Source organism: Dendrobates tinctorius, unplaced genomic scaffold (genome assembly GCF_039654945.1).
Source record: "Dendrobates tinctorius isolate UK_male_01 unplaced genomic scaffold, ASM3965494v1 ptg000133l, whole genome shotgun sequence".
Lineage (NCBI taxonomy): Eukaryota > Metazoa > Chordata > Amphibia > Anura > Dendrobatidae > Dendrobates > Dendrobates tinctorius.
In genome coordinates this window covers 14,096,686-14,111,314 of record NW_027361801.1, presented here as the reverse complement: position 1 = coordinate 14,111,314, position 14,629 = coordinate 14,096,686, and the positions used below count along the sequence as shown (strand labels likewise).

Below are 14,629 nucleotides of genomic sequence, written 5' to 3'. Positions count from 1 at the left end.
ATTTTGAGATGTGCTCTTCATACCGGTTTGCTAGACCTGGAGCTAATGCACCAAGCTGGCAGACAGTCACGAGCCGCAATCCATGGAACCGCGAGCCACATGTGGCTCCAGAGCTACAGGTTGGGGACCCCTGCACTACAAGAAGGGAGGAAATCACTGGATACTGGAGTTTGAGCCAATATTCAGATCGCACCAAGCCATGCAAGCTAATGAGTGATGTCATCCGACTGCTGTCAGATTTCCGCAGACTCACAGAATGAAGATGACATTTTTTTTCTCTATCTTCTCATCTGTGAGAATTGGAGCACAATGATATCTCTGATCAGAGTGTCATTTGCATAATTGGCCCATTTCTCTAGAATGAGAGAATGCACGGTCATCTGCCCTAATGCTCCACCTGCCCCTCTTAAAGATAAGCAATAGCCGGCTTCTGGGGACCCGCATACACAGCAGCCATCAATTCCTGATGAAGGAGGTTGTGTAAGGGCCCCGTTACACATAACGATGTCCCAGGGATCCCACCAACGATCCGACATGGATGGGACCGCTGGAACATCATTAGACAGCCCCTCCAGCGATCAGGACCAGCGAGCAAGCTGGTTTCCAGGGTAAACAGCAGGTATCCAAGAGCTGCGCGGCTCTTAGATACCTGTTTACATTGGAAACCAGCATCACTGGTCTCTCGCTGCCACACGCAACGATGCGTGCTGACCAGCGGGAGACCAACGATCAAAAGACGGCCCAGGACGATGGAGCGCGATCAGCGATGCCCGGCAGGGGGGCCGGTCACTGATCCATGTCACACACAGCGATATGGCTGGCGAGATTGCGGTGGCGTCACAAAATCAGTGATCTCGCTGGCGATATCGCTGTGTGTGACGGGGCCTTTAGTGTTCTTATGTATGTATACACTCCATTCATCAACTTTAATCTTGGATCACTCCCATTAGCCAAATGACAATATTCTACCGTTAAACTAAAAAAGCATTGGAGCAGTGCCCATATGTACAGAGGGCAGCACAGTCTTTTATGAACGGTGGCTTTAAAGAGAATCTGTCACCAGGTTTTAGCCACCTAATCTGAGTGCAGCATAATGAAGAGACAGACTAATTTCAGTGTTGCGTCACTTACTGAGCTGCTTGACGTTTTGATAAACAGTAGATTACTACTAGAGGACTAGTAAATCTGCTGCCAGGTAGTCCTATGCCTGAATAACCCCACCAGCAATTGTCCACTTACTGCCTATGCACAGTGCATACAAAAAGCTGAAAATCAGTGGTGGGGGGGTATAGAGCTCCGCATAGTACTAGTTGTTGATCCGCAGCAGATAAAACAGTGATTTTAGCAAAACCACATTAAGAAACAGCATAGAAATGGCACAAAAAGTGACATATCGCTGGAATCGGGGTCTCTGGTGTAGCAAACTGGTGGCAGATTCCCCTTAGCAGTTTCAAGGACACCATTATATGATGCAGATAGACTGGCACATGAGCAAGGACAGGTAAAAAACTTAAAAGGCCCAGTCTGCACAATAGCGCAGGAGAGCTCACCAAGGACATTGTCCAGCATTAGGAGTGAGAATATGTTATGTCAGGACTCCAGGAAATCACAAGAAATGCTCTTATAAATGGCCAGGAGAGGGTCCACAGTGGCCACAGGAGAATGCTAGACCTTCCTGAAGTTCACCTTATTCTTTGATGCCTTGCAGCAGCAGGCGGTGACCTGCGTGTTTCCTCCCAGTTACATGTGTGGCTCTGTGGACTTTGGTTATGTCCTCCGTGTCGTCATGGCAAAACACATCCTAGGCCGACAGGAATGCTAGAGATAAGGGAATTATGAGCAGCAACACCAAGGAATGGGCTCCTATTTACTATAAACTAGAGTCACCTATGAGTATGCAGAAAGATTACTAAGGGATAGAAAAGAGGAAAAAAAAAAGTTGCTAAAAACTATCGGTTGGCTTCGGCTTCGATAGCCAGTTAAGATCCGCTGTGGCCATGAGAGAAGATTTACAAGTTGAGACAATGACAATTAGGCCTCATTCAAACACCGGTGAATAACATACGTGTTTATAACTAGGGATGAGAGAATAGCTTCATCATGAACCTGGATACCTGGAGCGATCCCGATAATCAGCTGTTCGGTGCCACAGCTGCACGTATCGCGGCTGTGTGACAGTCACACCACATGCATGTGCAGCTATTCGGTAAGCACTTATCCAATGAAGCTATTCCATCATCCCTATTTATGACGTATATTGCACGCAACCAGTACAGAGTAACTAAATACAATTCTAGCTGTTTTTTCCTCTTTTTTACAGATTAGGTTAATTTTATATATCAGACTTTTACAGATGCCGATTCCAAATATTTGCAATTTTTTCAATTTTTTTTTTACTTTATTTTTAGTAGTGAAAAAGGAGAGAGGGTTAGATTTTCCTTTTCTTCATTTTTTTTTTTTTTTTTTTTTTTTTTAACAACAATTTTTCAGTTCTTTAAGGGAAAATGATCTTGCGATTTTCCAATCACATATATATTGGAATACCACAGCATTAGGGCAGAATCAAACAGCTGTATAAATCGTAGCAAGATCGGATCGCAGTGCATGGACTGGTCGGCAACTCTCCAGACCCAAATGTGACAGCTTCATGTATATCTATGCAGCCGTGCATTATTTTTGGACATACTGTGTATGCATATTACAGGTGGACACTCAGATGCAGTCCACTATGGCTGTGTCCGGCTGCAGTAGGTGTAAACGCTCAAGAAGGAGGCACGGCAGAGTGCACGGCTGCTCTCCCGGCACCATTCAAGTCTATGGCACAATTGGCACATACGTTCGAATCCCATTTTGCGGGGGGTGGCGGCGGCTCAGACGTAAGCCTCAACGGGGCCATCATACTGGTGCTGGAACGCAATGTGAAAACACCCTTAGAGGAAGATGAATGATGGCTGTGTAATACAGCCAGAGTCTGCAGGCAATGATGCAATCTCACCTACTGACCTGGGAAAAAAAGAATAGGACATGATATATGATGTAATGGTACATCATATGTCAAGATGAGGCTAAAGAGGACCCATTACCAGATCAATAGTGTGGTCTTTATCTACCAAAATATATGTTTTTTTTTTTTGTTTTTTTTTTTAAATTCTCCCATACAGTCCCACAGATGGTTTTTTCTATTTAGTGTTATTTTGTTTAGAGTCTTTACCAAGCTAGCACTGTAGGTGGATTATAGCAGGAAGTTACCGTAAGTGGAAGGAGAGACTTGTCTATGAAGGAGGCAGATTTCTGTGTGTATACCATTTAACGGGAATATTTTGCACAATTATACAAAGTGTTAAGGCCCAGTACAGGCAATGGGACATCACTGACAAAAGTGAAGCAAATTCCCAAGAGAAGCAATGTTCCCTGTTGCAGGCCAATCATGATAAGGATTACAATGGAGGACATGAAGCTGTGCTGAATTCAGAGTAGAGAGGATCCAGACAGCAGGCCAAGGACACTGCTGACTTCTATGGGAATGTCAGGGTCCCAACAAGGGTCCATATTAATCACAAGGAACAGAAATTAACAGAAGTAGCAATGGAGGCCCAAAGCATCTTCTCTCCATAGCCTCATCTGAAGGCAGAACATCCAGACAATCTAATCTCCTTCACCTAACCATTTTAGAACAAGAACAAAATACAGGACTGTGCAATGACAGTAGAACAGGTCAGATATAAAAAAATTCACTTTCCAAAAATGCAAAACAATCAAAAGCCTTTTAAAATAAATACCAAGTAATACAAGTCAGACATTGAGACATTAAAGGGCATCGGTGGGTGAGGGTTTCTTATTTGGGTTTCTTAGCCTCCATTGGCCATAGAAGATAGCTGCTATGAGGATCCGGCATAGCAAAGTACTATATTTTCAACCATTTATACCACCATGATATTTCATTTTTCCTGCGGCAAAATGTAGGCAGCCACAGCAACTAGAATGCCACCATGCTATTGAAACAGGAATCGTTGTAGTCAACCAAGGGCCAGGTTGTAAGGGTCACTCCATTAAAAGGGTTTTTCCACCATGTGAAGCAATTAGAGTTGAGTAAAAAGATTTGAAAGACCCTGGCTCAGCAGCAATGACAGCTCATCCTCACATGAACACACCCTCTCCTCTACTACTCAGAAGAGTCCCTGGGGATGGCGGAAAGTGAGAGACAGTTCTCATGGCGCTTGTCCGGTGGCCACGGACTATATCGGATCATAAGTCTTCATGCTGAACTCTAGAAGTGATATCTTTCTAGTACATGTCAATCTTATGCTCAGTGGTCTTCAACCTCTTCAGTTCTCCAGGTCCATAGGAATCCCAGGGGAAAGACCCCCATCGGCCGATCATAAAGCAAACACCATCAGTTTATAAGATAATACCACTTACCGTAGTTATACATTTCACACCTGCAAATACCACTTTAATGCCGCTCTTGCTCTTCTCCTAAAATCTTCACTACGATGTATGATTGCAACATACAAGAGCAAGACGACAATGTCTGAGGCAGTTGCCGGACACAGATTTACCAAGGCTAGCTGAACCATTAAATGTGAGGATAAACCGCTGTTCTGCAGAACTGTAATGCTGCAGTGCTCGGAATTTGCCAAGTTAGGAGGACACGAAGCAAGCTTTGGGGAATTGTACAATGCTCGCAGTCATGATAGCGCCCTCATAAGGAAAAAAATAATGTTTAATTAGTAAGAAAACATGAACAGCAGGGACTTCTGCATCTCCCCACAGCAGCAGAGGGAAGCTGCACATTTTGCTGACTTCATTACACTTTTGACAGCTCATGAATTCTGAACTTAAAAAAAAAAATAAATAAAAAAAAAAAAAAAAAATTAAATAATCGAAAAGCAAGTGACTAAAGTCACAAACACTAAGTGCACCAGGTGTAAAAAAAAACCCACAAAAAATACAACTCCTTTGCGGCAAAAAAAAAAAAACAAAAAAAAAAAAAACAGAAACTCACATTCTTCTGTTCTGGCTGAGTTGGAAGATGACCAAGCCAACTAGCTGATATTGCTCTTACTGTATATGTCATTTCAGAATTGTGACCTTGGAAAAACCAAAGAATTGAGGAAATATATCAGGTAATCAACACGGCTCAACATTTTCCAATGCCTAAGCAGTTTCACTAATACGCCGTAGTCTTTGCCATCACCTCTGTTTGCAGGCTTGAAGCTTGTACAAGCTGAACCTGCAGGAAGACATTGCATTGCTGACCAATAATCGTCACTTACAGGTGCATCACTTAAGGTTCATCCTGGGCCTCCTGGTTCACAAGTACAATGCAAGATCTAAAGAGTTCCAAAAACTATTGTAACACTTCTAAGGGTTTGTGAACACATTATATATTCTTTGCTTTTTTTTCCTGAGCAGAGGTCACAAAAACGGAAGTATTTCCTAGTACCAGCAAAGTGAATTAGATTCCTGAAGCCTCATACACACGTTGCTTATTTTTAGTTTGCAAAATTAACGTTTCAAATCTGCAGCATGTCAATTCGTTCAGAGTTTTTAGCAGTATTTTTCACCCATTCCACAAGGGCTGCAGTAGGAAGATGTGAATAGTTAATACAGATGTCGTGGCCATTCTGGAAAGCTGGATCTCAGGTCCTCCTTTTGAAAGGCTGTCAGGAAAAAGTAGCAAAGTTCTCAAAACATTGCGGATTTTTCCGCGCAGATTTGTCTAAATCCGCAGGTCAAAAGATCTGTGGTTTATCTGCGGATTTGCCTGCGGTTTTCCCCTGCTGTTTGACACCTGTCATGGAGCAGGTGCCAAACTGCTGCGGAATCCGCACAAAATAGTGACATGCTGCGGATTTAAAACGGCAGCAAATCCACGCAGAAAAATCCGCAACGTGTGCACTGCGTTTTTCATTTTGCATAGACTTAAATGGTACTTACAATTTGAGACATAAAGGGATTGTGTACTTAAATCCAGCAAACGCTTTAAACCTAGAGCTTGTGTGGGGAGAAGAAAAAAAAAAATATCACAAAGACCAGTATATTGCACCCCCTTCTTGCCAATAAATCCCCCATGCACAGACACAAAATGTGTCCTATGTTTCACAGATGTAGGCAGTAGAATACACATGCTTAGCGCATGCACTGAAAGTGGGATGAGAGTCAAAGTATCATGTGACCACCACCATTTGCATCGTATGGATGCAAAAAGCTCCACGTCCATTGCATATACAGCAGAAAGATGGGCAGCCAGGTGCCTTTATTGAGAAGGCAACGGTGAGGAATGCAGGAACTTCTGTCTTTTGCAGAAAGGTTTAAGATGAATGCATTTGCTAAAGTTTGCCCATAAAGTGGACAAGCCCCATAAAGGAGTTTACTGCTTTGGACAATTACGACTTGTAAGAAGAATCTACTGTCAAAAAGCAGTAAAGGGTCCTGGGACTCCTGGAGATCAACTAATCTGTAGAGGAACCTGTCAGTGCTCAATGTCCTTGAAGCTGCATTACATCCAAAACAGTGGTTGAAGCTGGAAATGCAATGAGTCATAAGTCATCCAAAACGCATTGCATTTCGGGGCTTTTGTGCCTTGCCCGTTTTTTATGATTTAGATAAAGACGATATTAAAAATCACATTGGATAGTGGCAGCTGAAAATGTTTTGTCCTTTCATTTGCTGCACACAGACTCATCTGTGCACCTAGTGTTGTGGTAGTTGGATTTTATTCTTATTAGTTTTTGAAACTTGGTTACAGGAGCAAAAAAAAAAAAAAAAAAATCAACTCCTGCAACAGGGTCCAACAGACTAGAATGACTTTAATTGACTACAATGTGTCCATCCTTTTAATACTGCTCTTTTTTCCAGGTAAAAGTAACGGCACTTGCAATGGAGCCTCCTAATGAAAGCTTCAGTGCAAGTGTGAACTTGGCCTTGAAATGATGGTAATTTATAATAACCTCTTTTAAATATGGTGCCCCAATAATAAGTTATCTGGGACTTCGCTTAATTTTTTCGCAGGTGGTGAACTACCTGGACATCTCTGTTGGCTCAGAGGAGTCACCTGGCCATTCTGCCCGGTGACAATCTCTGTTGGCTCAGATCAGTCATGGACCACTCGGCCAGAGATTCTCCTGCTTCCGGTGAGGTCACGTCTACAGAGCAGCAACTTCTCTTGCACTCTGTTCTGTCAATGGATTGTCACTTCCAATGTCATGCTGATTGACAGCCTGCTCCCTGATGACTCACTGCAGGGAGCTTGCGGTCAGTCACTATAACGTTAGCAGTGACGCCCCATTCATAGAGTAAAGCGGAAGAGAAAAAGCGGCTCTGTTGACGCACGATGGCATCAATGGAGAGCACGCAGACTGGATCAGCTGCACGACCATGTCACTGGTCTGAACTGTCAGTCATCAAGAGATGAGAAGAACCCGAACTCTAGATCTTATCAGGTAGGCGCTAATTGGCAGGATTTTGTGGGAACAGTATGGTGGCACCACTATTATGGAAGTATAACTGAATTTACACCATCAAAGAATTAAAAAAAACTCTGTCAAAGACATTTGAAAAGGGGATACAGTTAAGCCCCCATCACACATAGCGATCTCGCTAGCGAGATCGCTGCTGAGTCACAAGTTTTGTGACACAACAGTGATCTCACCAGCGAGATCGCTATGTGTGACAGCGATCAGTGCCCGGCCCCCCTGCCAGTATTGCTGATCGCTCTGGGAAGCCTCTGGACTTTTCTTTGGTCGCTGGTCTCCCGCACACATCGGGTATCCAAGGGACGCACGTCCCTTCGATACCCGATGTGTACGTTAGGTACCAGCTCCCTGCATCAGCGTGCTGGTAACTAACGAACACAGCGACGCCGCGCGCTCGGCGTCCCTGTGCTGATCGCTGGTGAAGCTGTCTGACAGCTCACCAGCGATCCTGACACGTTGATATCGTTGTCGGGATGGCTTGTGAGTCGCCATGTGTGACGGGGCCCTTACACTAAGGGTAAGTGGTGTGAAAGTAATATAATATTGTGACAAGGCTCCAGGGGACAAGCATTTACCTTACACTGGAGAAATTACTACATTAATGATACCTTGTACGCATGCCGTATTACAGGAGATAACAGATCCATCGCAATATACCGTACATAGTGACAAACGGTATTAAATACAGCTCCAACCAGACTCCATGCAAAATATTTCAAGACACAAACCTCAAACAATGACGAAGCAAAAACGCTAAATATAACAAGCCCCATAAACACACAGATCCTGATAAGGCGTGTGTGACCAGGAATGAGTGACCACAGAGAGGCACGGCCCCCCCGCAGGAGATATGTGCACACAAGGACACCACCACAATTCACAAGACACAATCCAGACCTGCGCAACACAAAAACTGGACACTAAGGAACCAGTCAGAAGCCATAAAGTATCTACAAACATTTGAGGTCATTAGACTACAGGTGAACTCAGGAGGGATCTACATGCAAGCACGGTCTTCAGTGACACGTCTGTGCGTTCATATACCATGATGACACAGTTCCAGCACTCGAACGGATCTTCAGTGCCCCATGGCAACAAAATAATACTTCCTAACAATGGAAATATGAGCCAGAGGTTAGAAACGCCAGCACAGAAGCTTCAAAACTTTTTTTTTCTGTTGTTGCTGCTCCCCAGTCATTGATGTCAGTCTGAGATCATTTCCACTTCTCTAGATATTATTTTACAACAGGGCTTGTCCACGGACAAAGAAAATCAGAGCCCGGCCTGGGGCAAGACAGAAAGAAAGTGTCTATGAGCCATGAAAAGTAATCGTTACATTGCGCCTCTCCTCCCTCCATTGATAGCATGACAGAAGAACACCCCATACCTCTGACAACCCCTACTAAACTTTCCCAGCGCTTTATGCAACTTAGCGCTTAGGAGTCAGTTGGGCCTTAACGGCACAAGAAGTTTGGGAGGGAACTATGCCTCATCTACCCACAAAAAACATGCACCAGGTGAAGGTGTATAACAGCACCAAGGCCAGCACCTGGCGCACCCAAGAAAGCATTGGCCTCCACCGTGCCCGGTGGCCCCCTTTACCCAGGTTTCAATTGGCAACATCCACCATACATCTACACCGGATGGGTGCACTGGGCGTATGGCATTGGCTCCGGAGCCGACGCCGCTCCATACCACGAAGGTGGTGCCTGTGTTTTACAGCTGGCACCAGAGTCTAACTGCAGTGATCTGAGACCGCAGGAAGTTAACCTGTTAGATGCCGCCACGAATAACGACAGCGGCAGTTAACGGGTAGGAAATGGGGAAAATTTGTGACCGTCAGCGCTAATAATGTAACTTTTTATCACATCTAGTAAATGCAAAAATATATATATCTCGTCATCGGGATTCCAAGCAATAAAAGCCACTGCTTGTACCAAAAAAATAAAGCTTCATACAAATCAGCCAAGAAAAAACCTAAAACAATGAGGAACCCTGTGACAACGGAAGTCTCGCATGGGCCTGGCGCCGGCCCTGACCAGCCCAGGTCCAATGTGCACCAACCACACAGCCGAGGAGGAAAAGCGGATGGAAACGCGGTGATGCCGGTATACTAGCGCGTCTGCTTCTAAAGAATTACAAAAATAGGGGGCAGAGATATTAAAAATCGTTTTGAGAGTAAACTAATGCGACAGGTTCCGTAAGTGATGCCCCCCTCGCTGACAGATCAGAGGACGGAGCGGATCCTGGAGCCCGATGACTACAAGGACCAGACTGGGGACCATAAGCCCGGACCCATCTGTCAGGGGTCATTACTGGGTGCTCGCCTTTACATCCCATGACATGTACCAACAACAAGCCAGAAGAATACTGGGAGAGTGGAACTCCCCTTTAAGGCCAGGTCTGCCAACACGGAAGCCTAATAGCAGTAAGAACGCGGGCGCTGGTGTGTGCACAGTCACACTGCGTTACACAGCCGCTCCGGCCCTCTCACCTGCATCCCAGGCACTTGCACGGCTACCGGGGAATGAGCCATGGCGGCGTTGAGGCCTCCTGCTCCGTCTACAGCCGAGAGGAGGGCAGTCTCCGGGGGCTCCGGGCCCGCGCTGCTTCCGAGAAACCGCTGCGCTGCTAGCTGCTGCCGCTATCCGGCTGTGAGCATGTCTCGGTGACCGGCGGGGACGGGAGGAACTGGGAGAGCTCAGCAGGCGAGCGGCGCCATATTGGGAGAGGACGGGAGGTTGCGGCAGTTTCTTGTGCGCAGGGTGGAGCCCGACGGCTAAAGCCGGTCACGTGTTGCGCCGGTGACGTCAGCCGCGCCCCGCCCTTCCCATGGTACGTCGTCCTCCAGCATAGGAGGTAAAGGTGACAGTGCCGGGAGGCGGCGGCCGTGTTTGCTCCAGGTGCGGTCAGTGGCCGGCCCTCACCCACACTGCATACGTTCAGACCAGCACGTCACCGCACACAGAAAGCGCACGGACCCGTTATTAAAGCCTGTGTGCAGTACACATGGCTAATGTTCGTGGGAGATAACTCAGTGTGCACATGGACCAGACTGAGACGGCCAGGCTGCACTCTAACGCCACGTTCACACGCTCAGTATTTGGTCAGTATTTTACCTCAGTATTTATAAGTCAAAACCAGGAGTGGAACAATCAGAGGGAAAGTATAATAGAAACACGTCACCACTTCTAGATTTATCACCCACTCCTGAAATACAAATACTGATGTATGTACTGACCAAGTACTGATATAAATACTGATGTAAGTACTGACCAAACACTGATGTAAGTACTGACCATATACTGATGTATGTACTGACCATATACTGATGTAAGTACTGACCATATACTGATGTATGTACTGACCATATACTGATGTAAGTACTGACCATATACTGATGTAAGTACTGACCAAACACTGATGTAAGTACTGACCATATACTGATGTATGTACTGACCATATACTGATGTAAGTACTGACCAAATACTGATGTATGTACTGACCATATACTGATGTAAGTACTGACCAAATACTGATGTAAGTACTGACCATATACTGATGTATGTACTGACCATATACTGATGTAAGTACTGACCAAATACTGATGTAAGTACTGACCATATACTGATGTATGTACTGACCATATACTGATGTATGTACTGACCATATACTGATGTAAGTACTGACCAAATACTAATGTAAATACTGACCATATACTGATGTAAGTACTGACCATATACTGATGTAAATACTGACCATATACTGATGTAAATACTGACCATATACTGATGTAAATACTGACCATATACTGATGTATGTACTGACCATATACTGATGTATGTACTGACCATATACTAATGTAAATACTGACCATATACTGATGTAAGTACTGACCATATACTGATGTAAATACTGACCATATACTGATGTAAATACTGACCAAATACTGATGTATGTACTGACCATATACTGATGTATGTACTGACCATATACTGATGTAAGTACTGACCATATACTGATGTAAATACTGACCAAATACTGATGTAATTACTGACCAAACACTAAGGCTAAGTGCACACGTACCGGAACTCTCGCGGAAATTCCCGCGAGAATTCCGGAATTCCAGTCCGCGGGAAAATCGCATTTTAAATTCCCGTGATTTTCCCGCGGAAAAACTAGCATTTTGCAAGCGTAATTAGCTTGCAGAATGCTAGCGTTCTCCAAGCGATCTGTAGCATCGCTTAGAGAACTGATTGACAGGTTGGTCACACTCGTCAAACATAGTGTTTGACAAGTGTGACCAACTTTTTACTACTGAGGCCGCCTATGCAGCCTCAGTAGTAAAAGATAAAATGTAAAAAAAAAAAAAAAATGGTGTTATTCTCACCCTCCGACGTCCCGCGCATCCGTTCCCAGTAATCCTTTGCGAAAATGCCCGCGATGACGTCAGTTCTCGCGGGATCGCGACGTCTCGCTGTCATTCGCGATGACGTCGCGCGAATGACCGCGAGACTTCACGATCCCGCGAGAACGGACGTCATCGCGAGCATTTTCGCAAAGGACTACTGGGACCGGAGCGTGAAGAGAAGCGGGAAGGCTGCGCGGGACGCCGGAGGGTGAGAATAACAATATTTTTTATTTTAAATTCTATTTTTTACAGGGATATGGTACCCACAGCCCGGAGGACAGTCTTCTCTCCTCCGGACCGTGGGTACCATCCGCAATTGTTCTGCTTACTTTCCGCATGGTGTGCACAGCCACATGCGGGAAATAAGCGGAACAATGCATTCCTATGGGTGCGGGATCGCCGCGATTCCGCAAATTAATGAGCATGCTGCGGCTTTTACCGCGAAGCGATTCCGCCGCGGTAAAAACCGCAGCATTAGCACAGCATTGCGGAATCCCATAGGAATGCATGGGATGCTTATTTTTCGCGGCAAAATCACGCGGTTAAAACCGCCGCGGAAACGCGAAAAAAATGCAACGTGTGTACAAAGCCTAAGTACTGACCATATACTGATGTAAGTACTGACCAAATACTGATGTAAGTACTGACCAAATAGTGATGTAAGTACTGACCATATACTGATGTAAATACTGACCAAACACTGATGTAAGTACTGACCAAATACTGATCTAAGTACTGACCATATACTGATGTAAATACTGACCATATACTGATGTAAGTTCTGACCAAATACTGATATAAATACTGACCAAATACTGATGTAAGTTCTGACCAAATACTGATGTAAGTACTGACCAAACACTGATGTAAGTACTGACCATATACTGATGTAAATACTGACCATATACTGATGTAAGTACTGACCAAACACTGATGTAAGTACTGACCATATATTGATGTAAAAACTGACCATATACTGATGTAAGTACTGACCATATGCTGATGTAAGTACTGACCAAATACTAATGTAAGTACTGACCATATACTGATGTAAGTACTGACCATATACTGATGTAAATACTGACCATATACTGATGTAAGTTCTGACCAAATACTGATGTAAATACTGACCAAATAGTGATGTAAGTACTGACCATATACTGATGTAAATACTGACCAAACACTGATGTAAGTACTGACCAAATACTGATGTAAGTACTGACCATATACTGATGTAAGTACTGACCATATACTGATGTAAATACTGACCATATACTGATGTAAGTACTGACCATATACTGATGTAAGTACTGACCAAATACTAATGTAAGTACTGACCATATACTGATGTAAGTACTGACCATATACTGATGTAAGTACTGACCAAATACTGATGTAAGTACTGACCAAATACTGATGTAAATACTGACCAAACACTGATGTAAGTACTGACCATATACTGATATAAGTACTGACCAAATAGTGATGTAAGTACTGACCAAATACTGATGTAAGTTCTGACCATATACTGATGTAAGTACTGACCAAACACTGATGTAAGTACTGACCAAATAGTGATGTAAGTACTGACCATATACTGATGTAAATACTGACCAAACACTGATGTAAGTACTGACCATATACTGATGTAAATACTGACCAAACACTGATGTAAGTACTGACCATATACTGATGTAAATACTGACCAAATACTGATGTAAGTACTGACCATATACTGATGTAAATACTGACCAAATAGTGATGTAAGTACTGGCCATATACTGATGTAAATACTGACCAAACACTGATGTAAGTACTGACCATATACTGATATAAGTACTTACCAAATAGTGATGTAAGTACTGACCATATACTGATGTAAGTACTGACCAAATAGTGATGTAAGTACTGACCAAATACTGATGTAAATACTGACCAAATACTGATGTAAGTACTGACCATATACTGATGTAAGTACTGACCAAATAGTGATGTAAGTACTGACCAAATACTGATGTAATTACTGACCAAATACTGATGTAAGTACTGACCAAATACTGATGTAAATACTGACCAAATACTGATGTAAATACTGACCAAACACTGATGTAAGTACTGACCAAACACTGATGTAAGTACTGACCAAACACTGATGTAAGTACTGACCAAATACTGATGTAAGTACTGACCAAATAGTGATGTAAGTACTGACCATATACTGATGTAATTACTGACCAAATACTGATGTAAGTACTGACCAAATACTGATGTAAATACTGACCAAATAGTGATGTAAGTACTGACCAAATACTGATGTAATTACTGACCAAATACTGATGTAAGTACTGACCAAATACTGATGTAATTACTGACCAAATACTGATGTAAGTACTGACCATATACTGATGTAAATACTGACCAAATACTGATGTAAGTACTGACCATATACTGATGTAAGTACTGACCAAATAGTGATGTAAGTACTGACCAAATACTGATGTAATTACTGACCAAATAGTGATGTAAGTACTGGCCAAATACTGATGTAAATACTGACCAAATACTGATGTAAATACTGACCAAATACTGATGGAAGTACTGACCAAACACTGATGTAAGTACTGACCAAACACTGATGTAACTACTGACCAAATACTGATGTAAATACTGACCAAATACTGATATAAGTACTGACCAAATAGTGATGTAAGTACTGACCAAATACTGATGTAAGTACTGA

General features: G+C 43.6%; 1 protein-coding gene across 1 annotated transcript in view; it reads right to left on the bottom strand.

The window, feature by feature from the left end:
* The window catches only part of STK26 (serine/threonine kinase 26), a 73,443-nt gene extending 63,165 nt beyond the window's left edge, over nucleotides 1–10,278 (bottom strand). Inside the window, exon 1 of the mRNA XM_073543491.1 lies at nucleotides 9,973–10,278. Within this exon, the coding sequence (XP_073399592.1) occupies nucleotides 9,973–10,014 (42 nt within the window). The 5' untranslated portion in view covers nucleotides 10,015–10,278. The remainder of the gene's footprint in view (nucleotides 1–9,972) is intronic.
* Between the last annotated feature and the right edge of the window lie 4,351 nt (nucleotides 10,279–14,629).